The sequence below is a fragment of the Tetrao urogallus genome (assembly GCF_951394365.1).
Source record: "Tetrao urogallus genome assembly, chromosome: 16".
Lineage (NCBI taxonomy): Eukaryota > Metazoa > Chordata > Aves > Galliformes > Phasianidae > Tetrao > Tetrao urogallus.
In genome coordinates, this window is record NC_136829.1 from 1,060,251 (window position 1) to 1,087,207 (window position 26,957).

The following is a 26,957-nucleotide window of genomic DNA, read 5'->3' on the forward strand; positions in this document are numbered from 1 at the left end:
GCTTCTTCCGTGGCCTGTGCTGTGCAGGAAGTCACATTTCTTAAAGGCAGTCCAAGTCATCAGGGTAATAAATGGGATGGTGGCAAGTGCAGGGAGTGTGCGGGTGGGTTTGCCTGAACGTTTGGTCTGTAGGCAGCTCAGGTAATCCTGTGGTCGAGCTCTGATATTTCCTAAGATGGCCACTAGACCTGTGTTGCTGCATCACAGTGAGCTGTGTTCTTTGTTGAGAAATAGCTGGGAGTACCTCAGGGCTTTCTGCCTGCTAATTGTCTGATAGCAGAGAATCACAGAGTGGCCAGGGTTGGAAGGGACCTCAAGGATCACAAATCCCCAGCCCTGTCCCGCAGGCAGGGCCACCAACCTCCCCTTTTCTCACCAGACCGGGCTGCCCAGGGCCCCACGCATCTGTGTTGTTCTCAGCTGTGGTTGGTTGCTGCTTGGTGTCACATTCTTTACCAGCTCACTGGGCGAGCTTCATTCCAGGCTTGTTGGAAATAGCTGCCGAGAGGCTGATGTGTGAACTGCGCTGATGCAGTAACGACTCTTAAGCAAGAGCTCAACACTGGGGTTCTCCCTCTCAGCTGCATTGTTTTTTTTTCTTTCAGGTGTCCTGAAAAAATGGCTGATGATATTGATATAGAAGCAATGCTTGAAGCTCCTTACAAGAAGGTGAGAAAAACGTGCCAGTGAGGTCCTGTTTACCTTAATTTAGCATTATTCATGAAACTACTGCTGAACTGTAAACTAACATCCCTGGAGCCCTCATGATTTGTCTTATTGGAGATGCATTACATGTAACTTGCAAGTAAATATGTGCTGTTAATGTAATTATATTGTGCAGTAGTTTCACTTCAGCGTGATGAATAAATGCCCATCTATCTCTCTTTGTAGACTTGCCTAACGATATCTCACCTCTACTCCCATGAATTCACCTTTGATTCCAGTGTGAACTGTCAATCATAAGGTAGTAATTGAGTGACGTATCGCTGTACCGTGGTCCCCTAGGTTAAAAAAAAAAAAGAAAAAAAAAAAAAAAAAAAAACAAAAATAAAAACAAGAAACAAAAACAACCAACCAGAAAAAAAATTACCCCCAAAACAAGAAATCTCTCCTAAAATTGCCAGGTCCAGTTTGGTATAGCAACAAGGTGAATGCAGTGGTTTGGGAAAACAGCAGGGTTCCAAGAATAACCTTTTCACCAGTCCCATGGCAAGTAAATATTTGAACAGTCTGCTGAGGGCAAGAAGTGAGACTTGCTCTTACTGCAGAAGGCTGGTGGTGGTTAATCTTTTAACAGAGCAGGTGGAAATCAATTGCTGAGTGAACGAATTTACCTAAATTCTTGGATCCCTGAACAGCCCGTTCTTAGCAAGTAAAAGACAGTATCACAGTCTGCGCTGTCATTCCAGACAATCTCCTGTATCCTCTGTCCTAGTTGTTCAATTAAGAAGTGTCAATTCTCATGCAAAATTCTTACCGATGAGTGTAGCGATGTCTTTTGCCTAAACCAGCAGCCAATGAATACTGTCTTTTTTGTTTTTCACCAAGTGGTGGTGAAGTGTTAACATCGTGCATGCTTTAGCACTGGTTTCACAAGTAACGTGTATCAAACTTGAGGCGTTTAGGAATTGTACTTCTGATGTAACACGTGATTAAATTGTAAAGCGAGTATATAAATTATACAGCAGCTATTGTTAGTCTGTTCTGCAGTGTTAATTACAACCGTGTCGTGAATTTTGAATGAGCACTGTAAGTTTTAAATTGTGTATTTAGTTCATGTAATATTTAGTAGTTATATAAAGTCTTGAAGAGAAAATTGTGAATTGTTATGTTGAAATTCTTGTGGTTTCCTGGTTTAACATGGATATTTTCCATGTAAACAGGTATGGAAATAGGGAATGTTTAGGCTGGACTGGTGGATTATTGATGACTTTCTTGGGAGTCGACGTTACTAAAGCAGTGTGAATCCCTGTTTGCTTCAGGGCGAGATGTGTGACAGAGGTGGCATCAAGCTCTTACAACCCTTCAACGAAAATGAGCGAAGATCTCGGGAATGGCATCGGTCACAGGAATGGATAGTGGCTGGCTGCTAGCGCGGCCACTGGGGTTAGGCAGAGCTGTAGCCTTGGTGCTGGTCTGAGGGGCACACAAACCTGAAGCTTCCTCTTACGTTTTATAGAAATAACATTTAACCACTTGAGTGCTGAATTCTACAGGATAACTTACTCTCTAAACCATGTAAGGAAGTATCTACAATTTAATACACGCTTTTAAACGATGTAAGTTTTGTATTTCGTAGTTGTATGACTTAAATTTAAGCAGCAAAGTGGTTAAACATGCCTACTTAAATTATCTAAAGCTTTCCACGTTAAACTCTAAACAAGTAATTTAGTATTAAAATTTTTGTTTTGTATTTTCTTATTCCTATTCCCATTACCCTTTGACCACTTGAAATGTTTCCGCTTCGTCCTCACGATGTTCTTCTATCAACCCTGCTTAGGATGAGAACAAATTGAGCAGTGCCAACGGCCACGAGGAGCGCAGCAAGAAGTGAGTGCCCTCGTGCTGTGGGAGGGACGGGGGCTGGAGCTGTGGGATGCGCCGTGCACGTCACTGGTGGTAAAGGAAGTGAACTGGGAAGGCTTGGCATTGGCAGCAGGGGGAATTATGAAGTTTTCTTTTGTGTGGATGTAGTTACATCCTTGTGATACCACCACATTCGTGGAAATGTGTATTGCTTTAGCAGCAGATAAAAATACAGACTTGGGAGGTTCTGCACAATTCATCTCCTATATTTTTTGTACCTTTAGCTGTGCGTTTAAGTCTTTTGTGTGAAATCTTAAGCAATTTAGAGCAGACAGAAGATCGGATTGCTTTCTTGAAAAGGTTCCATATTGGGTTCCACATCAACTTCCCTCCCCTTTTCCGTCCCAACATCTTCATTGCTACTCATATTCTCAACTGAGTATTGAGTCTTTCTTTGACTTTTTTGTACAACAGCTGTTTTAAGCAACTTCTAAAATTACATGAAAACTTTCAGAAACAGATTGCAAGCATGCTTTCTTCAGGAAGCATTGCTGAAGTTCTTACCTAGTCAGTGCCTTACTTTAAGGTTCTGTTTATCATCAGATTTTGTAAACATAGTTCTCATAATAAATACGCCTATATTTCAAGGCCATAATATGGACTTGAAACCCCATCAAAATCAGCTGATCATAATATTTGAAGTTCTGAAGCTTTATTTATGTTTTTTTAAAGCATATGTAAAACTCTTGCTTCTGTTTCAGTGGCCAGCTCCCAAATTAAAACTGAGGTAGGAAGAAGGATAATGCTTCCTGAATTTCAGAAGTGGTTCTGACCTCTCATTTCAGTTTCAATCGAAGTACTCAGGTGTTCATATATGTTAGCATGGCCTGGTGCTGTTGTGGAGGAGGACCTGGAGGTCCTGCTGGGTGAAAAGCTGGGCATGAGCCAGCAGTGCCCCGAGCTGCACTCAGAGGAGCAGCAGGGTAAGGGGGGGGTTGTCCTGCTCTGCCCTGCCCTTGTGAGGCCCCACTTGCACTACTGTGTCCAGGTCTGAGATGTCATCGACTTGTTGGTTTGCCCAAATGTACAAGAACCATAGATGTAGAAAAGCAAATGGCTCAGCAAGGAGAGGAGTAACAGCTTGATTTTGAAAGACGAAGCAAAGCTCTTAGTGTTAAAGGTGGTGGCAGACAGTGTCAGGAGAAAAGTCTTTCTTTTCCTCAAACTTTGCTATCCTATTGTTGTGATGTCGGGTATTTTATTCCCCAGTCCTGTTCCTCTAACTGAGAACATGCTTTGGTGTCACAGAATTAGATCGGAAAGAAGTGCTGCAGAGCACTTGATCTTGTTCATTATGGATTTTAAGATTCCTGATGTTTATCCACCCCTTCTACGAAAGTCCTTGTACACATAGCAGGATGTAGCAACTTTTCACATTAACGCTCGTGGCATTAAGTTAGAGGAGCTGTGGAATGTGGATGAATAACGGGAGGAGTGAGCCAGAGCTGCGCGTGTAACCGAAGGTGTGTTGTTTTTTAATCTTCTCAGGAGAAAAAAGAGCAAGAGCCGAAGTCGAAGCCATGACAGAAAGAGGAGCAGAAGCAAGGAGCGCAAACGGAGCCGGGACCGGGAAAGAAAAAAGAGCAGAAGCCGGGAAAGGAAGCGGAGCAGAAGCAAGGAGCGCAGGCGCAGCCGTTCCAGGAGCAGGGATCGCAGATTCAGAGGCCGCTACAGGAGTCCCTAGTAGGTCATCAGCACACGGTGCTTGCGTGCTCCCTCGGCGTGTGATGTGAGAGCTTGAAGTTTGTCTGCCTGCCTTCTGCACTGCTTGTTAATCATCTCAGAAAAGGGACTGTGAGGTTCAGACTGAAGGTGGTGTCAATAAGTATGGATTAAAAAGAGGACGACGGTAACATATTGTGTTCCTCTTGCTAGTTTTCCCTCTTATCACTATGTAAAGAAGCAAAAACAAGTGAAAGAATGCATAAAACTAACGGGGAAACAAATGCAAAAATGAAGTTTTATTTCAGACCTGAACTGCAGAGCAAGTTTTTTACATCCTAAATGCTTCAGTACATATTGGAAGGATTTACTGTTTTAAAAAAAAAAAAAAAAAGGCTTGTTTCAGGCTCATAAAACCCTTTGCTTTTTTAACTGAAATTTCTTACTGGGTTGTTCCTCTTTATATGTTTACTGCAGGGCTGTTTTATGCATCCAAACTTAGAAATGTTTTGTCTAGTAGTGCCCATGTGCTGTATGCTTGCCTTGCCTTTTGTCAGACTTAGTTGGAGGTGTGGAAGTATTCTTCAGAGCCTCTGTTCTTTGGCTTGATGAGACTTCTGCTGTAGGTGATTTGTGGCAGTTGGCTTTGGCTTCTCAGATGCTGTTTTTTTCACTGGTGGTATTTGCTTAAGGTTTCTGCTGTTGTATATATCTGCCCTGCTCTATGCTCCTCCCATCACCTCTTTTAGACCTCAGTGAAGCAGACAAGTAGTGAGAACTGGGCTGCATGCTTGGCTTTTCTCAGCTACCTGCAGGTGCTGCTTGTGCAGGCTTTGGTCTGGGTTTCATCCCAGCAGTTGCCAAACCCTGGAATGCAAGGTAATGTCAGAAGCAGGCGCTAGGAGAAGATGTTTGTTGGTTTTTTTCCTTCTTTTTGCAACAAGTGATGTCACTTTCTTTGGAGAAATCCATCAAGATTTTTGCAAAAGTGCCTTTTCCTTTTTGATATTCTGTAAGCTTGTACAGTTCTCTGCAAACTGGATTTTTTATCCTAGGTGGCTGGGTCCTTCTGCAAGGAGTGCATTCCTTTGGGTGCTCTTGGAGTGCAGGCAGAAATGCTGGAGGTCAGGTCTCATTTTGCACGAAGCCCCCTTGATGTTGGCAGTCTTCATGCTGCAGATGTGGTGCATCTCTGGGGTGTGCTCGGCATTCCCTGTTTTTTTTTAGCCCTTTGTACTCAGAGGTCACAGCATAGCAGCCTCGCTTTTGCTTTATCTCTTTTATAAGGCTTTTTGCAGCCTTTGTAAACCTGGTCGGGGCTTCAGCTCTGAAGATTGCAGCAGTGCACAGCTGGTTTGTTTTCTACAGCTCTTTGGCACCTGTACGATCACAGGAGCTGCCTGGAATTTGTCAGTGCCACTGTTGCTGCTCCAGATTGCCTCTAAATGCAGGAGTCCTAATCAAGATCTTCTGCCTTTCAGAGGTAGAACCTGCTGGCGCCTCTCTTTGTGGTGCTGTTGCTCATGTAATCAGCTGGGAGTTTCTACATCCTCTTGTTTGTGTGGGAGGCTTTTGCTCTTTGTTTTTTCCTGTTGTTACTGAGTGAGATAGTTTTCTGCCTGCAGACATCTGGGAGCCTTAGCATCCTGGTCTTCTGAAATGCTCTCCTCGGGCGGAGGTTGAAACGCATGTTACTGCACTGACGTGTGCCAACTTTCACGTGTCCACATGTGTTGTACCCACGTCTCTGCAGCATTGGTGCTGACTGAAGTGGACAGCAGTTAGCTGTAGTTTGCTTGTAGGTTGTGGATGATAAAAGAAAAGCCTCCTTTGTTGTCTGGAATGAGCAGAGCTGGTTATCTTAAAGATGAGTTTCTGCGTTAAAGATCTTAGTAGCAGGCAAGTCATTAGTTCTGGAGATAAAGCCTCCTGCATCATCAGCCTCCTTTCCTTGTATGCATTTGGATCTACAAAAAATAATGCTACCATACGATGACAAACTCTTTATTTGCAGTGCCATCAGCTTCACATTTCCTGAGTAACAAACAATGCTTAATGAGATTGAGATACATCAGCTGCTGCGTGGAGAATTTGGATCTGGAATCTCACTTTGTGGGGCTGCTCAGGCAGTTCTGAGTTGGTGTTACTGCAGGCTGTGTTGCACTCAACTGGTGCATCTAATTCAGAATGGTTCCTGTTTGTATCATTTTCCACTCTTCATCCTCTTTAAATGACTTTTAAATTGAGATATGTCTGCTGCTGGTGGGCATGCAGAAGCATCTGCAGAACTGGAGAGAGGTTGTCTGTGTGGTGTAGATAATTCTGAAGGAAAAGGATGGGCAGTATGAAATTCTCAGTCTTCAAGTTTTGTCTTCAAACATGAGGTGGCCTCTACATGTTGCAGTTTTTAAAAGTTGTATGCTTGGCTTTCATTGCTGAGTGTCTGTGGAGCTTTCTCTGTGTTCTTTTCACTTATCTTGCCACTTAAATATTTTAAAGCTTTGTAAGACTTCTTGTGAAAAGAAGTTACCAAGTGTGCTTGCTTAGACATCAGCTGCTCCTAATGAACTCACTTAGACTGGAATGAGAAACAAGTCTATTCCGGAGCTAAGAACTTAGACAAAGCTATGGGAAAAACAGAGTCCTGACACACACTGATGTTCATTGACTCTCTTGGCCTTTCTTGGCCAAAACCTGCTTCATCTGAGAGGCTTTTCTTGAACTCTTGGCTTCAACTGATGTGAAAGCTTTTTTTTTTTTTTTTTCAGGCTGACTTCTGACCTTGTTCTGGACTGTGTGGCATCATGTAGGTTTAGGCAGCTGTGTGCATTGCTGTATGTGGGGCTCATTGACCTCCAGGCATACAGATAATTGCTTGTCTCAGCTCTTCCCTGCACGAGAGCAGGAACTGGACAGAACTGCAAAAGAGCTTTTAGAACGGCAGATGAAAAAAAAAAAAAAAATTCCTTTGATCGGTAGCTTTACGAGTAGATCTCAGTAAAAAAAAATCCAAATAAATGCAACCCACGGATTGCTGTTGAAAAAGATCTGCAGGAGTTCCCTCAAGCTGCCACCTTGCCTCATTCTGCTTCTGAGACTCACTGTTATGTCTTCACTTTGTCTTTTTTTAATAATTAATTCCTTTGTTTCTTGCATCTTACGCTGCTTGTTTGTTGAGGGTGGAAATGAGCAAGAGATTATTGGAAGGTTAATGTTTGTTTTTTTAATTTTCTCAGCATTTGAAAACTCAATTTACCTTCTCAGTTTTTTGCTGTTTTTTTTTTTTTTTTTTTTTCCTTTTTAACTAGTTTTCAGCAAAGATACAGTAAGAAAACACTTTGTGTTTCCCTGAAAGCTTGTGATCTTAGTCACTGGCAGTTATTTAGTTGGACTGTGTGTTAATAGTCTGAATATTGGGGTCACCGTAGTTAGTGCTGCATATGAATTGAAACAGATACCATAGTGCTCTGCAGCAGCGTGTGTGAAGATGCAGGGTAATCCCCTCTGAGATGCCAGCTTCTGAAAGCAGTTCTGGCATTTCCAGTGCACTTTTTGGCAGTATATTTTGGGGGTGTTGGAGAACTTGGATGGGCGTTCTCAGCAGCTCACCCAACTGGAGTAGGAAATGCCATATTTTATCCTAGGTTGTTTTTCAGTGGGTATTTTTATCCGGAGTAACCTCAACACACTGCATATTATGTACCTGTTTTAAATGTGTTATTTCGTCTTAACAAATAGTTTCTAAGCCATCTGATTTATTTCTTTATTCCAGTGGTGCTCAGGGCCATTTTTCCCTTCCTTTAACCTGGTCAGCATGGCTCTGGATCTTAGCCCTGTCCTTCCACCTGTTACTGTGTCGTGGTGTGTTTAGAGGGGGCATCCTCCTCCTTGTTGTCAATGCTGAGCTTAACTCTCAGCACTGCTGCTTTCCTGAGTAGCAAGACAACCTGGCTGTCTACATGGACTTAGTGAAAGACTATGTGATATCTTCAGACTGCTGTATTTTTCAGGGTGTCTTCACATCAATTTATATCCACAGCAGAAAGAAACAGTTCTGTGCAAAGGTGCAGAGCCCTCTGCGTTCAGTCTGTTGTGTTGTCTCTGACATTCAGGAGATGTGGAGGAGGAGGGTTAACAGGTGGCATTCTTTGCCTTGTACCTAGAAGGAGATGAAGTTCAGGGAGAGCACAGTAGTAGGAATTTACTGTTCACAGCACAGTCTGTTACTCGGCCACAGGAACTCGCAAGAGGGCTGCCTTGCTGTGGGCAGATTGCCGTTGGTTGTAACTGCTTCTGTGAAGCCTGCAGAACTAAAATTAGATTCAGCCAAGAGATGGTGGCGTATCTATATAAGGTTAACTACTGCTTAAATGGTTCTGTGTTTTGATGTCCATTCAGAACTGAAAGGCAGCTTTAGTTACATCTCTGTAGTGAATGCAGCAGAGGCAGCGCTAGCAGTGCCCAGGATGTTTCCTTTGCAGATATCTGTGGGGAGCTGCTTCACTTTCCACTTGCATCTTCAGTCTCATCTCGGTTTTGCCATACCGGAGTCCTGCCTGCACCTGTCAGTGAGGTGTGCGTGTGGGCAGGTGTATCAGTAAGGGGGGGACAGCAGCCCTCGCTCACAGTGCCTGTGCACACGTGTGCCACAGCTCTGGCTTCCCTTCTTCTCGGGGTCCTGCGTGTGCTGAGGTGTGCTGAGGTGTGCTGAGGTGTGCTGAGGTGTGCTGAGGTGTGCTGAGGTGTGCTGAGGTGTGCTGAGGTGTGCTGAGGTGTGCTGAGGTGTGCTGAGGTGTGCTGAGTGTGCATGCGGTGGGGGCTGCTGGCGGGCAGTGCTGGCAGGGCCAGGTGCACGGGTGGGTGAGTGCTGTCAGTGTGATGTCAGTACAGACAAAATCTTGAATTGAGGTGCTCTGGTAAGTGACGTCTGTCTTTGCTTTTGCCGTAGTTCTGGTCCCAAATTCAACAGTGCCATCAGAGGGAAGATTGGTCTGCCTCACAGCATCAAATTAAGGTTTCTGAGTTTTCTCTACTTTTTATTGCATCGTTAATAGGTTTTGTTTAATATAAGACCGTTATGCTTGAAGTGTTTTGGTAACCTTGTTTTTATCTCTTTACAGCAGACGGCGTTCCAGAAGCAAAAGTCCCTTCAGAAAAGACAAGAGCCCTGTTAGGTAGCTATTTTTATATGCTTTTTTTCCCCCATCGATTGAAGGAAGAAGTGTAATGATGAAATAGTGTGTGACTGACTGCTCAGCTATCCAGTTAAAGTCACAAGTGATGCTGGAATTCATCATTCAGGAAGCCCAATAAATGAGAACATGGAGAAATGTTGCTTTTTTTCCTGTGTCATCCCCTCCCCTTCCCTCTCTCCAGTTTTTGGTGTACCATTGTGAATAACATCAATTTGCAAAATGTGTCTGGCCTTAGTTTTCATGTTTTTGTGTTAATTCTAATTTAACTTACCTAGCATTCCTACTAAATATTACTAAACACAGAACGGAAAAGTGCTGCTGTTTTTTTCCTACCCATTGTTGATGTTATTTGTGGAGTAGTAACCAAAATCCAGAAAGTGCTTATCCATTCCTAAGCTTCCCAATTAAGGAATTTGTATTTAGATTGCTGCTAATTAGATTTGTTTAAATTTAAGTATATTAATTTAGAGAATAGGCTTGCATGGTTTTTATTAGCAAAGTGAGATAATTTAATTAAGCTTTCTTGTGTTTTCTCAGGAAGGTTTTAAAATATAGATATATCTAAATAAATACGTTATGCTACTGGAAGCTCAGTCTAGAATCAGGCCTGCTAATTCTATCCTGTGCATAAATGCAAGCCAGGTTTTTTTTCTGCTGCTCTTTCCAGTTGAAGCTTTAACGTTTCAAATGTAGTGTGTCTGATTGCAGCTGTTGTTCAGTTGAAATCAGCACTGATCCAGTCTGTGGGATGACAGTAATTATTTGCTATTCAAGTGTTTGCTTTTTTGGGAGGAGTGTTAGCAGCCACAAGCAGTGAGGACTGGGAGCTGTTGGTGTAGATGTCAGTGTTTGTGCAGTGCCTGGAGTGACTCCTGAGTGACTGGCTATAAATAACTTAGTTTGCAAAGCTCATCTGAGAGTGCATTGGTGTGCTGATTAATGCTGTGCTCTTCATTTTCCTATCATCTTTTACCACAAACTTGTCAGTATGGTGCTCTTCTCTGTTCGTGACAGTAGCAGAATGGCAGCTCCTGTGTAGCTGGGGCTTCTGAGTTTGGAATACTGATTTCCAGTCATACTCAAGTTCAAGGTGAAAACAAGAAGTTTAGTCATGTTAAATATGATTGCATTAATATTAGGTGTTCACCTCTTGGCACCTACTTTTTTTTAATATTGCAGGTATTTTTTCACTGTTCGATTTCAAAATGCTTGTGTTTAAAGATTCATGCATTGCAAAGGTTAGCTTATTCAGATTTTTTTTTAAATGCATCTTTTTTCTTTCCAGAGAACCTATTGATAATCTTACCCCTGAAGAGAGGGATGCTCGAACAGTATTCTGCATGCAGCTAGCTGCAAGAATTCGGCCAAGAGACCTGGAAGAATTTTTCTCTACAGTAGGGAAGGTAAGTAATAAGGAGGTTGAAGTGATTCTGAGTACTTGGTCAAGTGTCTCTAGCTAGGGTGGGTATTGTGCTGAGTGACAAGGAGGAGTCTTTCAGGAGAGTCCTGGGGTGTGCATGATTTAAGGCTCTGAGTGTGGGGAAGTAGTTGGTCAGTTTACTGTTGGGTGTGCAGTGTGATGCAAAATGCAAGGAAGCAGCTGTGGTTCAGATAACTTCATTTTCAGAACTTTGAGTCTCCTGCAGGTAATCTTCTGCCGGTTGAAGTGTAATTTCGATTTTAACTTTCAGTTTTGAAGAAATAGCATTTTTCAGCAGTTTTACCAGCTGCAAGGTTCTGGCTTAAAGCATTGCAGCGCTGCAGGTATCTGCTGACCTTTTTCCTAAAAAAAATACTGCATTTGACTCTGAATTGTAGTTTTTAGTGCTAGCTTTCCTCCAGGATTTGTTTGTTCAGAGGGTTTGATGCCACCCAAGATTTGCAGCATAATTATGCAGCCATTGATTGATTTGGCTGGTAATTGCTTGTTAGTATGTCTGAAAGTAAAGTGCTTCAGCTTCTTTCCTGGTGCAGCTCTGTCTGTAGCAGTGTGTCTGTGCTTGTCTTTCAGGTGCGTGATGTGCGGATGATTTCTGATAGGAATTCCAGGCGTTCAAAGGGAATTGCTTATGTGGAATTCGTTGATGTTAGTTCAGTGCCTCTGGCAATAGGACTCACTGGACAGAGAGTCCTGGGCGTACCAATCATAGTGCAGGCATCACAGGTAAGGACTTAACACAGTTAAAATCTTGGTTTTTTTAACTGGTGACTTGTTACCTTGCTGGAAAAGCTGGTGTTTGAAGTTGGTCACCAATAAACATGCAAAAAGCCTTACCAGTAATGATCATATGGTTTAAATGTAGAAATTGACCTTGGTTCCCAGTAGCTGACGTGCAAATCAAAGGTGCATTTTTAAAATACTGGTGTTAATAGTGTTACTTTTAAAAATCATAATATAATAATAATAATATACATGGTGTGCTTTCCAACAGATGTGAAAATCAAAGTGGCAGTTTACTAAGTGCAAGCCAGAATTCTGCACAAAGTTGTTCAGCTTGAAGATTTTAGGGAATTACATCTCTGTATTTGGTCGTGGTCTTTGCTTTTGTATTTTGAGTTGACTACCTGGCCGTGCAGACTATAAACCAGTTGAATTTGGTAGAAGTATTTTTTACTTATTTTAGGGTTTTTCAGTATTGTATTCGTACAGAATTTACTGATGTTTTTTCTTGTTTTTCTTTCTCCCTGCAGGCAGAGAAAAACAGAGCAGCAGCAATGGCAAACAACCTGCAGAAGGGCAGCGCCGGCCCCATGAGGCTCTACGTAGGGTCATTGCACTTCAACATCACTGAAGATATGCTTCGAGGGATCTTCGAGCCGTTCGGCAGGGTATGCTGTGATTTGGCACTGTGGGCTTGTGGTTGATCTGAGCTTTCAAACGGCCCCTGGAAAAAATTCAGTCTCACAGGCAGCAAACGTTTTCATTTTCTCACTGCTGTGTACCTACATTCTGCACCACAAGGCTGTAGGCATTGAGTTAGCATTTCAGAACAAGTAAGGGCCTTGACTGGAGACATGGTCCAGTGATATGAGTGTAGGCCTTATGTTAGAGAGCTTGAGAGTTCAGTGAGTTCCTGAAGTTCCCCAGAATCACGCCTTGGTCTGGTTCACAGTGAATCTGTAGTAGTGTAATCTGTTTCTGAATACTTATTTGTTAATTAGTAACTCGTGTTGCCAACCTTTGCTTTGTCACCTGCTGCTGTGATGTAGGCTTCTGTCTTTACACTGTGATCAGTGACTTTCAGTTTATAGCATGGTAATGTTTCCTTACAATTATGAAAGTGAGGAGATTGAATCTGAACTTTCCATCTTAAAAAAAAAAAAAAAATAAAGTTAAACACTGGTGCAGCACTGTGCTGACTGTTGCATTGAGGGTATGTCAGTATTGGTAAGGAGAAGGTAATACATTTCATACGCTGCTTAGGTATGTTTTTTATCAAGCCTGGTGGTGATTTTCGTACCATTTTAGAACAGCAGCCTTGTTCTGTACATTCTGTAACCTCACTTTTTAGATCTTTGTTCAGTTTTTTGTGTGTATCCCTTTAATTCTGTTATGCAGAAGTCTGGAATGTTGCAGCAGTTGGTTAAATTGTAATCCATGTAGCTGCTCTGTTGTTTTCTCCCAAGGTCTGGCAGTAGGGTTAAACAGACCAGGAGGATTTATAGATAGCTGTGCACGAAGGTTTTTCTTCCCAGTCTTCAGTTCAGCTCTCTCTTCAGCCACTATTTCGTGGCTCATGGATGACTTTCTTGTGTTTAAATTCAGTAACTATGGAATGTTAGGGATTACAGTATACCTGATCATTGAAAACAGGCACACTTTTCTTAAAGCCCCTGGCCAGTCATGCAAACTGCTTTTCTTCACAAATTGGGTTTCCTCAGCGTATGGGACACCCTGTGTTGTTTCATGGCCTTGGTGTTTACTGCTTCTGTTCGTGTGTCAGAGCACACATCTTGCTGCTTCTATGCTAATGTGTATTTGAGGGAAGAATTAAGAACTTAAAACCAAAAAAGAACCAAAAAAAACCCAAACATGGTTTCTCATTAATATGTGTATGTTTGTCAGGGCTGTACATGTGTGTTACTTGATATCTTGTTCTGTTCCAAACTGTTGGATTGTAAACAGGCTTATTCTTTTTTTAGATTGAAAGTATTCAGCTGATGATGGATAGTGAAACTGGACGTTCCAAAGGATACGGATTTATTACGGTATGAGTGGGGTTACCAGACTTGTTGGGCAGCTTTGAGCGTAACCTTCTCACATAGCAGTGCAGGTTACTCAAACCTTGCTTAGAAATTTCTGTTGCAGGATGTGCAGTAGTGGTCTGTTTTTTTTCTGCCAGTTCTCTGTGGGTGACGTGATTAAATGATGCATGTGTACAGATAGGAATAGCATAGCTGATGGTCAGTGCCTGCAGAGCAGTGCTATTCCTGGCAGGCAAGTACACCTGCCAACACTGACTTTCTCATAGTGTCATTGAAATCATGGAATTACAGATTTTTATTCTTTTTCTGGTGACATCAAATTCCAGAGGCTGAAATTTTTGGTTAAAAACATCTTCATCTTGGCTCTCAAATACATAATTTTGTGAACGGAGCAATTTGTGATGAAAGCAACATCAGAGGCCTCTGGCACTTGGAGACCAATGAAACAGACTTAACTTCATAGCTAATATATGATGTCTTCACACAGACAGCAAGCACGTGTTTTTGATTGGGCGTGCGTCCTGACACAGATCATCTGCAAGAGCAGCCAGCAGATGCGTGGTGGTTAGAAATTATGCAAGTGGCTGCTGCTCTGGGAAGGTGTTGTAAGGTGACCACAGCCATGCCTTCCACAGACTGCAGTGTCTGTGTTGTCCAGCTTCAACAATAGTACATACCCTGCATAGAGGAAAGTAAATATTCTGCCTTGCTTGTGTTTGGCTATAGCAGAAAATATGAATCACATTTAAGGTTGCAGCAGCTGCTGTTATGTTCAGTGCTTTTCACTTTTCTGTGGCTGTGGATGTTTGATGTGATGAATGCTGCTAAATATCGTTGGCAGGATTTCTGAATTTGTGTTTTTCCCACCTGCAGTTCTCAGACTCAGAGTGTGCCAAAAAGGCTTTGGAGCAGCTCAATGGATTTGAGCTGGCTGGCAGGCCGATGAAAGTTGGGCATGTAACTGAGCGCACTGATGCTTCCAGTGCTAGCTCGTTTTTGGACAGCGATGAGTTGGAACGAACTGGAATTGACTTGGGAACAACTGGTCGCCTTCAGTTGATGGCAAGACTTGCAGAGGGTATGTATGGTGATGAACAGGGAGTCTGCAAAATCCTATGGCTTTATGCAGCTTGAATTAATCAGTGTGTTGGTGCTTCCTGCTCAGGTACTGGGCTGCAGATTCCCCCGGCTGCACAGCAGGCTTTGCAGATGAGTGGGTCGTTGGCATTCGGGGCTGTGGCAGGTAAGAAATGATCACCTCCTTATTTGCCCAAAATGCTGGTCGTACTTGATGATTTTGAGACAAAGTGCTGAAATGCATCTTGTGATCTTTTAAGTTGGGAACATAGAACCACAGCGCATCTTAAGATTGAGGAAGTTCTCAAATCCGTGGGCAAATAAACAGTGGCAGCATGTGTCAGCTTTGATGGATGTGCTTCACTTTGCATTACTTCTGCTGAATCTTTGTAGTTCATTTAATCATTTCAGACCTTTGTCTCTTCACTGTTCCCACTGGTAGTGGGAGCATTTATGTTCTGCTGCACTGTAAATATTGGCTGTTAAAAGTGGCAGGCTCATAACTGGAAGAGGATTGACTCTCTACAGAGTCCCTTCTGAAAAAACAACCAAAACAAAAGCCAGCTGTGCCAGGAGCAAGAAGGTTACTGGTACTCCATGGAGGACACTGCAGTAGCTAGGATCGTGTGATGCATGTCCAGTGAGGTGGGCACTGTACATCAGGGTGTCAGGGTGTTGCTTGAGGAATGGCTGTAGCTCGTGTGCTTTGTTTTAAGAATTACCAAGACTTTAGCTTGAAAGGATGAGGCTGAGAACTGATTGTGCCTGCTGCTAGTTCAGTAGCTGGCCTGAGCCAAAATGTTCAGGAGGGCTTCAGGTAACTTTTACAGGAGACTTTAATACTAAAGCAAAAGGTGGCAAATCTTTGTAGCAAAAGAAAAGACTTGAGGGATATTGCAGATAACTGGCTGCTGGAATTTGCAAGAAGTGTCAGGAGACAAAGAAAGAACACGTGCATGGGATTTCTGTCTTCCAGCAGAGTGACAGAAGGCATTCAGACTTAAGGTACACCTGAGTCACCTTAATGAAGTTCAAGTGCATTGTTGAAAAGAGCAAATGTGTGAAACTGGACTGTCCTGAAAAAAAAAAAAAAAAAAAGGAAATAGTTTATATCCCCTGAAGTGGAAGGAAAGGGGCCTGAGAAGTGACAGAACGTTGGGAATTGAGGAACGAGTTCTTTATATTAATGAAGAAAGAGGTGAAAAAGACCAGGTGGCAAGGAAGAGGAGTAACTATTCCAAAAGAAGGAAGGCGAACAGCAGTAGCATGAGATCACCTTTAATGTAGGTGATGGTGATGTGACAGCCTTGCCTGGGAGCAAGTGTGGTTGGTGAGAAAGGAAGAAAACGTTACAAAAAAAGCTGTAATCATGTTCTCTCCTGTGTCTGAAGCAGGAGGCCACAAGCGTGCTTAAGACATCTAAATCATTGGAATGGCAATGGATTAATGAGACAACGCAACTGTGGAGGAGTGAATTCTAAGGCTGAACAAAGTTTTTTGTATAATGTGCATGTTTAGCAATTGTAGAAATGAAGGTGGTAGGAGTATCACTGTTTGTTCGACTTGTATTGTGCATAAGGAATAATGCAGTTATGTACAATTTGAGTAACTGTGGAGAAGGATAAAGCTTTTTAGAGTCATGAGCTGTCCCCAAAGTGAGATTTGGTTATGGATTAAAGATCTCTTTACTCTTGTTAGAGAAAATTACTACCAGGAATTATGTCATTGTGGGAGACTTTAACTTCCCTGATACAGATTGGAGAAGAATTGCTAGTAATAATGGTGGGGCCCAGATATTCCTGGATGTGATATCCGACAAATTTCTTCATCAAACACTCACTGACTCATGAAGAAGGGATGCTATTTTAAACTCATTTTGGTAAGTAATGAAGATGTTATGGATGAGAATAGCTTTGACCATTGACTGAGTGATCATGAATTGCTCAAGCTTAAAAGGAAGGATAAGGCTTGTGATTTCAGAAGTGGTGGTTGAAGAACTGAGGAAATAAAGTCAACCGCTCTGAGCAGCGTGAGTGTGTGAGCAGACAGGATGTAAGAAGTTTCTTCAGTTCCAAAAGCTAATGCTATATTGGATCTGTATCCTACAGAGAGAAGAGACAGTGCTGTTAAAATTGGGCTCCACACTGATCTGGGTAATTAGCTCCAGAAAAATACAGGATAAGCACAGAGCCTGTGAAGAGTAGGAAAAGGCTAATAAAGATAATAAGGCAATAAAGAAGGCAGTGCTGTGAGTAAATGGTGCGATGAGAATTGCTTACCCAGAGTCAGGTTATGATAGACTTTGTGAAGATAAATGAGCAAAAGGGAAGTGTGGACGAAGATTTGTCAGATCTTGAACAGAAAAGCAGGGCTGAGGTTGAATGAAAAAGTACTTGAGGTGTTTCAGAAGAAGCTTATTCTTTCAGGTTGTAATGGGAACACTGGTCATAAAGTTTGGGATTCCTATCAAGTAGGAGTATGGATGATGGAAAAATGCATCTCGAGGTGGATGGATCTAAAGAAGAGCTGCCTGTTGTCAGTTCAGGACAGTGAGACTCCTATCAAATTAGTGAAGTAATCAGCACATGAAATATGGGACACAGTGTCCAGTGTTATCAGTAAATATTGTAAGCCTGTGATATAATACATGGCTGGGACATCAGGTCTAAATTGCCTGCACTTTAAAAAAGGAAGGAGGAAGAACCTGGCATGGACAGTTGCCAGTCCTGTTATTCTGACTTCACTTTGTTCGTTTAAAAGTCACACTAAAGGCAGGCAAGCTGAAGGCTATGGTTAAAATACTGCATACCTTCAGAAAACCTGCTTGGAAGCATTAGCAGTCTGTGAGTCAAGGAAGACTTTGATAGCGAAACTCTGCTAACTCCTGATTTGTTCATCTGGAGTTGTAATCAACTTCCAAAAGAAGTTTCTAAGAAGGAGGCAGTATGTGCAATGGGAACATCTGACAAGAAGCTGATTCACACAAACAGGGGATTTTTCCTTCCCAGATAAGCACTGGGAACGATGGGATGTTGTTGAAATCTACTTCCAGTTTCTGATCTCATAAAATATTGCATGATTCACAGTGGCAAAAAACAGCGAGGTAACATTGAGTAAACAGAGGTGCTCTCAGTGTAGGTCCATGGGCTGAGCACCTGCTGAGAACTGGTAGAGATGCAGAGCATGTGACACAGCACCAGTGTCTGGCAGCGAGAAGTATGATGAGTTGGAAAACCTGGGTTAGTCAGGGAGAGGACATGAACTGCCTGTGATGTGCTTCGTGTCCCTGCTAATTGGTGGCAAGAACTGCTTGCCTGTGTTTGGTATGTGCTGAATGAGACTGGAGATGGGGGGTGGTAAGTTGCCTGGGGAGCCTGAGAGCTTGGATGTGACTGACATGGAGGGCATTCCAGCAGGAAAAGGAGCTGAAGCTAAACAGCTACAGCTGTCTGTTTCTTGTTCTCTAGGTAAATGTGTCTGAAAGTGGAAATCAGGAGGCCGTAGAACACTTCATGTACTTTGTGGGACAGAATTCCTTTTCAGCAGATTTGATCTGCTGTTCTGCTGTAAATAATGAGAAAATTGGGAAATGTGGCATTTGTTTTCAAGCATTTGTTCACTTGAAGCTGGCTGTGCTTGAAAATGAAGCAGGTAATATTGCAATGTCTTTTAAGGCACGCAGTGCTTGGGTAGATATTCCTACTGTATCTCTCCTGAGCGTGTGCAGAGTCATTGAGGTCTCCCTGTTCTTGCAGATAATACACAGGATGTACTCAGCACGTGGCTGAGTTTCCCTGCACACATGGTAACTTCAGTGTCCACGTCCTGTTCAAAGCTGCACCTAAGGAGGAATAGCCTTAGAAGAGTGACAGTGGAGTTCAAAAATTGAATGGATTTGGAGAGAAAATCCATTCTTCAGTCCTGAGCAGGGAGGATTCAAGTAGTTAATGAAAGCTTTTATGGATGGAGGAATATGCTTCTGAAATGGCAGATAATTAACGTATGAAACATGTTGCTGCCAGGCATCGATTGGTGACCTTCTGTAAATGGAGCTGGTCTGTGAGTCCTGCCCAGAGCTGAGGGCTCTGTGTGGAGCTGTCGCGTTGGGCACAGGAGGATGGGGCTGCAGGGTCCCAATGGCCAATCTTGGTGGGTGCAGCTGAAGTGATGTCAGAGGTGCAAAGGGAGAAGTCTGTCCTCATCTAACTGGAGAGATCTAAGAGATTTTGCTTATTTGCCTTTATTTTATTCAAACACTTTTTTTTTTTTAACTGAAAAACTTGGTAATTATTTATAGAATCACAGAATGGTTTGGGCTGGAAGGGACCCTTAGGTTCACCAAGTTCCAGCCCCTGCTCGAGGCAGGGACGCCTCTCCCTGTGCAGCCTGGCCTCGAGCCTCTCCAGGGAGTGGACATCTACAACCTCACCAGGCAACCTGTTCCAGTGCCTCATCACCAGAACAGATGGTGAGATGATAGATTTGGGCACTTCTGTTTGGATCTCATGGGCTTCTGTAGAGAATGTGCCCTGGGACAGCCCCCCTTTATGGGGTTTCTCTCTTGGTGGAGTGGAGCATTCCTTCCTGGTAAAAAGCCAGATGAGGAACATGCTAGATGTAGCTCAGCCTTCAGAGCTTTCTTTTAATCCCGTGTTTTATGTGCTTTCCCAGTGTGTGTTCTCTTGTGGAAGTCGTTTGGAAGGCCTTTGTGTCTCCAGGGCTTGTGCTGCCCATAGTGGCGTCGCTGCCTCTGCCAGCATTCTGGAGCAGAGCTTGGAGGGGAAAAAATACCAGACAGGTGTCAGCCAATTTCGCCGAGTTTCCAAGTGGTCCATCATGTCATCACAGCTTTCTAAAGAAGTGAATTGTGATGATGACCCACTGCAAACCTCTGGCTCCCTGTGTTGGTGAGAATTGAGAAATTGAAACATGAGTGAAGTTCGTTTCCAGCGTTCCTAAGCTTTTTGTTGCTACTCTAAAGCTGAGTCAAGTATTTAAGTCATAAGAGGTTGGGAAGTCTGTGTTCTTCTGCCCGTTACTTCAAACAGGGACAGCTGTTATGCTTACGTGACAAATTACATGTTCTGAATGCTTGAAAGTGTTTTGAAATGGAAGAGTACCAAAGGAACGTGTTGTGGTGAAGAGATAACAGGTGAAATAGCACTGTGTTTCTCTGACATAAATACAGTGACTGCTGTCAGAACGGTGGTTGGGTAACTGCTGAAATGCTTTCAGTTCAGATAGAAAATTTTCAGTGCCTGCAGGAATTGTTGTATTTTCTCATGGGAAAAGAAAATACTTAAGAGTCAAAGCACATTACTGACAAGGTGAGAACTGTGTTAAACTGAAGGGCGCAGTCATGTCTCACTTTCCTCTTAAGGCATTGTTTCTCTTTGAAATACTCCTGCTTACCTACGTGGTTATGGAATATCTTGAGTACAGAATATCCCAGCTGAGGAGCTGGAAACAGGGAAATTTATTCATAGGAGCAGTTGAGAGCAGGCCTAGGTTCTTGAGCAAGGTCTGAGCACAAAAGCACAAGCTAAACAATCTGTCTGGCAGGTAAAACACAGGTATGGTAACGTTCACAAATGTGCTAATTAACCTCTGTGTATTTCTCCTCAGATCTGCAAACAAGACTCTCTCAGCAGAATGAAGGTAACCTGGACTTTGATATAACTTGTCACCAGTGCCTTGTGTGCAGCGAATGTTGTCTCTAAGTGAAATGCTTTTGGTGTGGAGATTGCCAGATTGCCCGCAGCCTGAGGAATTGTGCTGTCTGTAGGAACTGTGCTGTCTAATGGCCACAGAGAGCAGAAAGCCTGTTGAATACTTGGCCTTTTCCATGGCATCAGCGTTGACTGACGCGTGCCCTGGGAATGCTGCTGGGAAATATCCCCGAGTCCTGGAATGGCTGCGTGGCTCCCAGCGCTCCGTCGGGCCTGGGGCAGCCCAAGGGATGGGGCAGTCGGGCTTCAGGTGTGGCTTTGTTTTCCCCTGCGTTAAAGGCAGGAGCTGGAAGAATCAGATGAGAAAATGGGGCGCTTGGGGTTGCTGTCTCTCAATTAGTCTTTACGTTGCTGCCTTTGTCCCCCTTGATTCTACATCTGTGTTTCACCTAAACAGAAGCTTACAGCCTGTGAGAGAGCTGCTTTTGGACAGTGCTACGTTAATAAGATGCACTGTGGTGATTGGTAACAGCAGGTAATCAGTGATTGTTGGGTTACTGAGAGAACACAGCTGCTCTGAAGTTTTATCAGTTGCCGAGTGTTTCCTGCACTGCGTGTTTCTACAAAAGGTCAGATGTGCTTGAAGGATCCTTCAGTTTGCTCAGAACAAGCCCTGAGGATTCTCAGGGATGGCTGGCAGTCCTGTGAAGTGAGGTGTGGGGCAGCCCTGCAGTGGCTGCTGGGCTGAAGGACGGCTGAGGGTGGTGCTGGGATGCACACAGTGCTCACGTGTGGAGACTTGTTTGCACTGAAATGTTTACACTGCAAATCCACCTCTGTGGTGGTGCAGGGTTCTTTTTTCTGGCACCAGTTGTAGCTACTCTGGCTTTTTCCACAGCGCTGCTTCCTGCCTTCAGCTGTCTGTTCAGTTAGAGCTGTTGCTGTTTGTGCCAGATAATCCTTTTTTAAGAGTAGGTGGAAGCTCCACATTTAAATTGGAACCACGTGTCGAGAATTCTGAGATTGATTAGTGTGTTTTCTTTCCCCATTGAACAGTTTTGGCTGCAGCTGCTTCTGTACAACCACTTGCAACACAGTGCTTCCAGCTTTCCAACATGTTTAATCCTCAAACGTAAGTGACGTCTTGCAGTTTCGCTTCAGCTTTTGTTGATGACGTGTGAGAAACCAGTGAGAGCAGCGGGTGGGAGGGGTTTGGATGGATGGATTGGTTGTGAAGTGGGTTTCAGGGGGGGTAATAATGTTTCCATTTCTATTCTGTTTCTCTTCCACCCCCTGCAGTGAAGAAGAAGCTGGCTGGGATACAGAAATTAAAGATGACGTGATTGAGGAATGTAACAAACATGGAGGAGTTATCCACATTTATGTAGACAAAAACTCAGCTCAGGTATGCCTGGCTCCAGGGAGCACTGATCTGAACAGGCTGCAGTTCTGTTGCTTTGTTCTGTATAGAGAGAACATTACAAAAACTCTTTTTTTCCCCCTAATCTGAATCTAATGATCTGACTCTGAATGCCCTGAACGTGCTTAGCAGTTGTTCCAGAATGTAGTTCCCTTCTATTTTGGGTCATCATCGCTTTTTTTGGTGTTGCAGTCTGTTCTTACAAATTTCCACAGCTGAAGTTACTGTGGGATGCAGGCTGGAGAATAGCAGCCTATTACTTCTGGCATTTCCTTGAACTGTGCGTTTCCTAAGAGCCAGGGGCTTCTAGTTTCTTTATCTGCTGCAGAGTGCAGACTTCAGCTTCAGCACAAAGGTCGCAGTGCAGCAGCAGATTCAGATTTGCAGTGAATGTGCCTGGTCCTGTCCTTGGGAGCAGTTGTCTTCAGCAGCACTGTTAGCCAGGGCTCTGCCACCGTGCTGAGGGCAGTGGGGGGGCCTGCGTCCTGGGAGCTGCTGCTGAAGGCTTCGTAATGAAGTGGTACTTGTGGAGGTTAGTGCCTTTCAAACAAAGAGATTCTTGAACACCTGCACTTGAAAAATGCTAAGGAAGTTTTCTCCCTTGTTCAGTTGGCCTGTGCAGCCTCCAGACCGATCATCTCTTCCCCTGAATTTCCATTCTTAGCATATAAATTGTTGACATGAACTCTCAAACTCCTTTCCTTTGGAATCCACACCTCAAACTGGAGTACTGTATTAAAACACTCACTGTCACTTCTCATTTCCAACCATGGAGCCTTCAGAGTGCTCTGCCAGGCTGAGGGGCTGGAAGTTATGCTGCTGTCCCTCCCAGTTGCTGCTTAGGTAGGAGTGTGACCCTGGTGGAGACCTTCATCTACCATTGAGCTGCTTCTGTGGAAGTTTCTTTTCACCTGTGAGCCTTTCACAAGGCTTGCTGAGGTGTTACATTTGCCATAAGCTGCTTTTAATCCATAAGGCAGCATGCAGTCTTTGCTAAGACTTTCACTCTCCCAGATAAGGGTTGTGTTGAGCCGCTGGGCTGGTGGTGTAGAAATGTTTCCCGTGGCACATCAGTCTGTGACTGCCATGGGTGCAGTGTCCTATTGCAGACTTCATATTTATTAACTTGTAAGCCTTTGGCATTGCACGTAGATTCTGAGCTGCAAATGTGGCCCATTGTAATTCATAAGGGAGCTGTAATTTTATTTCTTTAACACACACTCTCTAGGTTATGTGAAATCCATTTTTAAGGCTAGCGCAGGGACGGCTCTGATACAAAATACCCACTGCTATTTAGAAATACTTTGTTTGCACATAAACTTCAGCTGTGCTGTTCTGTGGGCTTAGATTCTCATCGCATGACCTCACTTCTGGTCTCTGATCTCTGGCCTTTTGGGGATGTTTTCCAGACAGTCAGACCTGTGGCTCTGAGGGCTGTCGGTAACAGCAGTGCAGGCATCATCGGTGTGGGTGAAAAGATCTTTGTCCCAACTGAATACGTACATTTCTCCTGGCTCTTGCAGTCTGTGGTGTGTTCCAGGGAAGTTAAAAGCTTTGCATTGCTGTGTCCCATTTAGAGGTTTAAGCAGCTGGGATGTCTGTGTGGGGGGAGGCTGAGAGCGGAGCCGTGTGTTCCTCAGTGCCCATGAGCATCAGCTGCTCACTGCCCCGTGGTGGACTGCAGGAGCCCCTGGGAAGGAGTGATACCACCATGGGAAAGATGGGTGCAGGCTGGAGAAGGCTGCTGAAGGGAGCCTGTGTTCTTCTTACTGATACATACTTCTCTTCTAAAACCTGTTCCGGCTTGAGCACAACATGGCTCAGCAGTTACTGGTAGTATTTTATTTAACTGTGTAGCCTTAAAAATGCACACGTTGCTGTGGGCTTGTGTGTGTTCTGCAGGTTTTGAATGCGAATGTCGCAGTACTTTGCTTCAACCTGGGTTAGTGCTTAGTCTCCAGATAGAAAGCTCCAGCTGTCTGTGGCAAAGACAAATTTCCTAATTCATTCATGTTAGTGAGCACCTTGGGCTGTTCTGAAGTTCATGTACTGATACTTGGGGCATCAGCCGCCTTTGAAGTGCTGGGTGGTTGTGCTGTCGCTGGGCGCAGAGTTCCTACGCTGTCCATCTGAAAATTAGACTGTAAGCTGTTGCATCTAGAGCAGCTGGTGGTGGCTGGGATTTCATAGAATCCTGGAATGTCTCGGGTTGGAAGGCACCTCAGGGGTCACCAAGTTCTGGCCCTCTGCCACAGGTGGAGCTGCCAGCCCCTACATCCAGTGCCAGGCCTGGTTGCCCAGCGCCCCGTCTGGGCCCTGAGCTCCTCTAGGGATGTGGCAGTGCGCAGCATCTTTGGCGGCCAGTGCCAGCACCTCACCTCTTAGTAAAAGCTTCCCCCTGACATCTAATCTAAACCTTCCTCCTCAATTTTAGAACTACTCCCCCTTGTGGATTTCCCCCCTATTTATGATTTCCCCTTAAATATCAGAAGGCTGCACTCAGGTCTCCCTGCAGCCCTCTCTTCTCCTTGCTGAACACCTGCAGCTCCTTCAGCCTAAATAGCAGAGATGCTCCAGCTCTGTGATCTTCGTGGCCTCCTCTGGACCACCCTCATTCCTGCACTGGTGCAGTAGTGTAGATTGGGCCTCATGAGGACAGAGTAGGAGGGACAGCCTTCTCCCTGCCCTGCTGTCCCCCATTTCAGATGCAGCCCAAGGCACCCTCAGCCTTCCATGCTGCAGGCACGCACTGCAGGCTCACGTTAAGCTTTTCACCCACCAGTGCGCCAAGTCCTGGTCAGCAGGGCTGCTCTGTAGGAGTTCTCCCTGATGGCAGTCTGCAGAAAGGCAACCACACTCCTCGTGCTTCCGTTTCACCTGGGATTTTGTAGTTGGGAAGTTGTTAGATCACACTTCAGACATGAGGAGCAAGTAAGCAATGCTTGCTGCTTCCATACATCAGGCTTGCATTTGGTCTGGCTTGCAGAATCTTATTAGAAGAGCGAATGTTGCTAAAAGCACCGTTGGTATGAAGATCTGTAATGCTGTGGCTGTGTGCTCACTGTCGCGCTGCTGGAGCTCGGGGGAAGGTTTGCTTCCATTACAGCCGTGCAGAGGAAGTGACTGCAGGGAACGTAACAGGGTGCAATGCTTTGTGTTGCAGGGCAACGTGTATGTGAAATGTCCTTCCATTGCTGCTGCCACCGCAGCTGTGAGCGCGTTGCACGGGAGATGGTTTGCAGGTGAGGAGATGCATTTTTGTTGTAGAAATGTGCATTTGTTCATGGATGATGGGACTGGACAGAAACTGACTCGGGTTTGTTTTGGTCTCCTGTTCAGGTAAAATGATCACAGCAGCCTACGTACCTCTCCCGACGTACCACAGCCTGTTCCCAGACTCCATGACTGCAACCCAGCTACTGGTTCCCGTTCGACGATGAAGATGGATTTAGTCAGTTTTGTACATAGTTATTTTTTGGAGGAAGATTGAGTTATCTTTTATTTAGATAAAACTAAAGGAAAGGATTTAATGTCATTTTGTGTACACTTCCTGCTACCTTTAAAATAAAATGAAGTAAGCAGAAATGCAGTGTGTTCATTCTCCCTAACTAGCATTTCCACTGTATACAAAGCTGTTGACTTCTTGTTCTGCCTTGTAATTCTTGTACATTTACTAAGGTGATCTGTAGGAACTGAGAAGTAGCTCATAGAAAATAAATTCTCTGTAAAAGGCAGATGGGACATAATTCAATTTTTAAGTGTTTCACGAGCCTTTCTTTTAATGCAGCAATTACAATTGACATTTCACTAAATGTAGGTGATCTGCTCGAGGTTAATATCAGAGGTAGAGACTGTGAAGGGACATATTTAGTGTTGTGTATAAAGGGGAACTGGAAAGGCTGCTGGAAGCTGACCTGGCCCGGCGCTCGGTGCGCTGTGCTGAACGAGGGTAAGAATGGAAGGACTGGAGGGTTTTATTTCTCGATGGTAACTTTTGATTAATGTTATCTGTAAAAGTTTCTTTGTAAATACTGTGTGAGGTGTGTCTACGTTTCCAAACAAAACCATCTCTGCATTTCCGGACAGGTTTCTGTGCGTGCAGTAGCTGAAGGATTTCAGCAGAGTCTGAAGGTGGGCAGGAAATACAGAAACATGTTTTGTTCTGGTTGCATATAATCTTTGCTCTTTTTAAGCTCTGTGAGCTCTGAAATATATTTTTGGGTTACTTCAGTGTGTTTGACAAGACAGCTTGATATTTCTATCAAACAAAGACTTTCATATTGCAACAATCTTTGTAAGAACCACTCAAATAAAATTCTCTTAAAAAGGCCTTCACGGAGCTTCATTTCTCCGCTCCTCGCGCGGCCCAGGCGGTGCTGGAGCAGCCGCTGCCTCGGGCGTTGAGGCTGTTGGCGTCGGGTGGTTTGTAGGCAGCCCTGCCTGTGGGGGTTGTCATTTCTTTACCCTCTCCTGTTGGTTTTCAGCCTCTGGCTTTGGGGCAGGAGGAGTGGGACCGCCCCGATGGGTGACGGTGGGGTGGGGGAGGCAGAAGGCAGGGTGCCCTGGTCCCAGCCCTGGGGTGCTGTGGGCTCTGTGGCTTTGGTGGGTGGCAGCAGCGGAGCGGTGGCCTGCAGGGTGCTGGGGCTGTGGGGGTGTGGGACTGGGGGAGGTAAAGGCATACAAAGCGGGGGGGCCGAGCGGGTGCATGGTGGTGGAAGGAAAAAAAGCCACCCCAAGTGGCCCTATTTTTTTCAGTTGCTGTTATGTTAATGGATGCCAGTTAAGGTAAAACTTGGGTTGTTACAGCACACCTGTAGTGCTCAGCTTGTTTGCACAGAGGTCACTGAACCAATGACAGCACAGCCACATCTCATGTGGGAAATGCATTTCTTGGGAACCGGGAGGCAGCGCTCAGTGCTCGCACAGCCCGACGACTGGGCTGCTGCTGGGCCGGGTTCTGCTGCTGTAGCTGCCTCCTTGAGGCCAACCTCTGTCCTTCAGCACAAGAGGAACAAAGGTAAGGCTTGCTTCGAAAGGTAGAGAACAGGAAATTGCACCGCTGAGCTGAACGTGTCAAAGTTGGCTGTGCTACACCAGGCAGCATGGTGGGCTGCAGTCCTGTGCTTCATTGCAAAGCTTTGA

General features: G+C 44.4%; 1 protein-coding gene across 4 annotated transcripts; it reads left to right on the plus strand.

The window, feature by feature from the left end:
- Positions 1 to 618: 618 nt before the first annotated feature.
- RBM39 (RNA binding motif protein 39) lies at positions 619 to 25,255 on the plus strand (the record flags this gene model as incomplete). 4 transcript variants are annotated; one of them, XM_079543483.1, is made up of 16 exons in its annotated part: positions 619 to 669; positions 2,501 to 2,550; positions 4,075 to 4,269; positions 9,197 to 9,262; positions 9,369 to 9,422; positions 10,729 to 10,846; positions 11,455 to 11,607; positions 12,135 to 12,272; positions 13,587 to 13,652; positions 14,523 to 14,727; positions 14,815 to 14,892; positions 20,352 to 20,384; positions 21,452 to 21,527; positions 21,695 to 21,800; positions 24,979 to 25,057; positions 25,155 to 25,255. In XM_079543483.1, the coding sequence occupies 16 exons, from the start codon at positions 619 to 621 to the stop codon at positions 25,253 to 25,255; spliced, it is 1,569 nt and encodes a 522-aa protein (XP_079399609.1). The 4 variants fall into 4 exon arrangements, with proteins under 4 accessions (XP_079399609.1, XP_079399610.1, XP_079399612.1 ...); XM_079543484.1 differs by having other exon boundaries at positions 9,372 to 9,422; XM_079543486.1 differs by lacking the exon at positions 14,815 to 14,892.
- Positions 25,256 to 26,957: the final 1,702 nt, after the last annotated feature.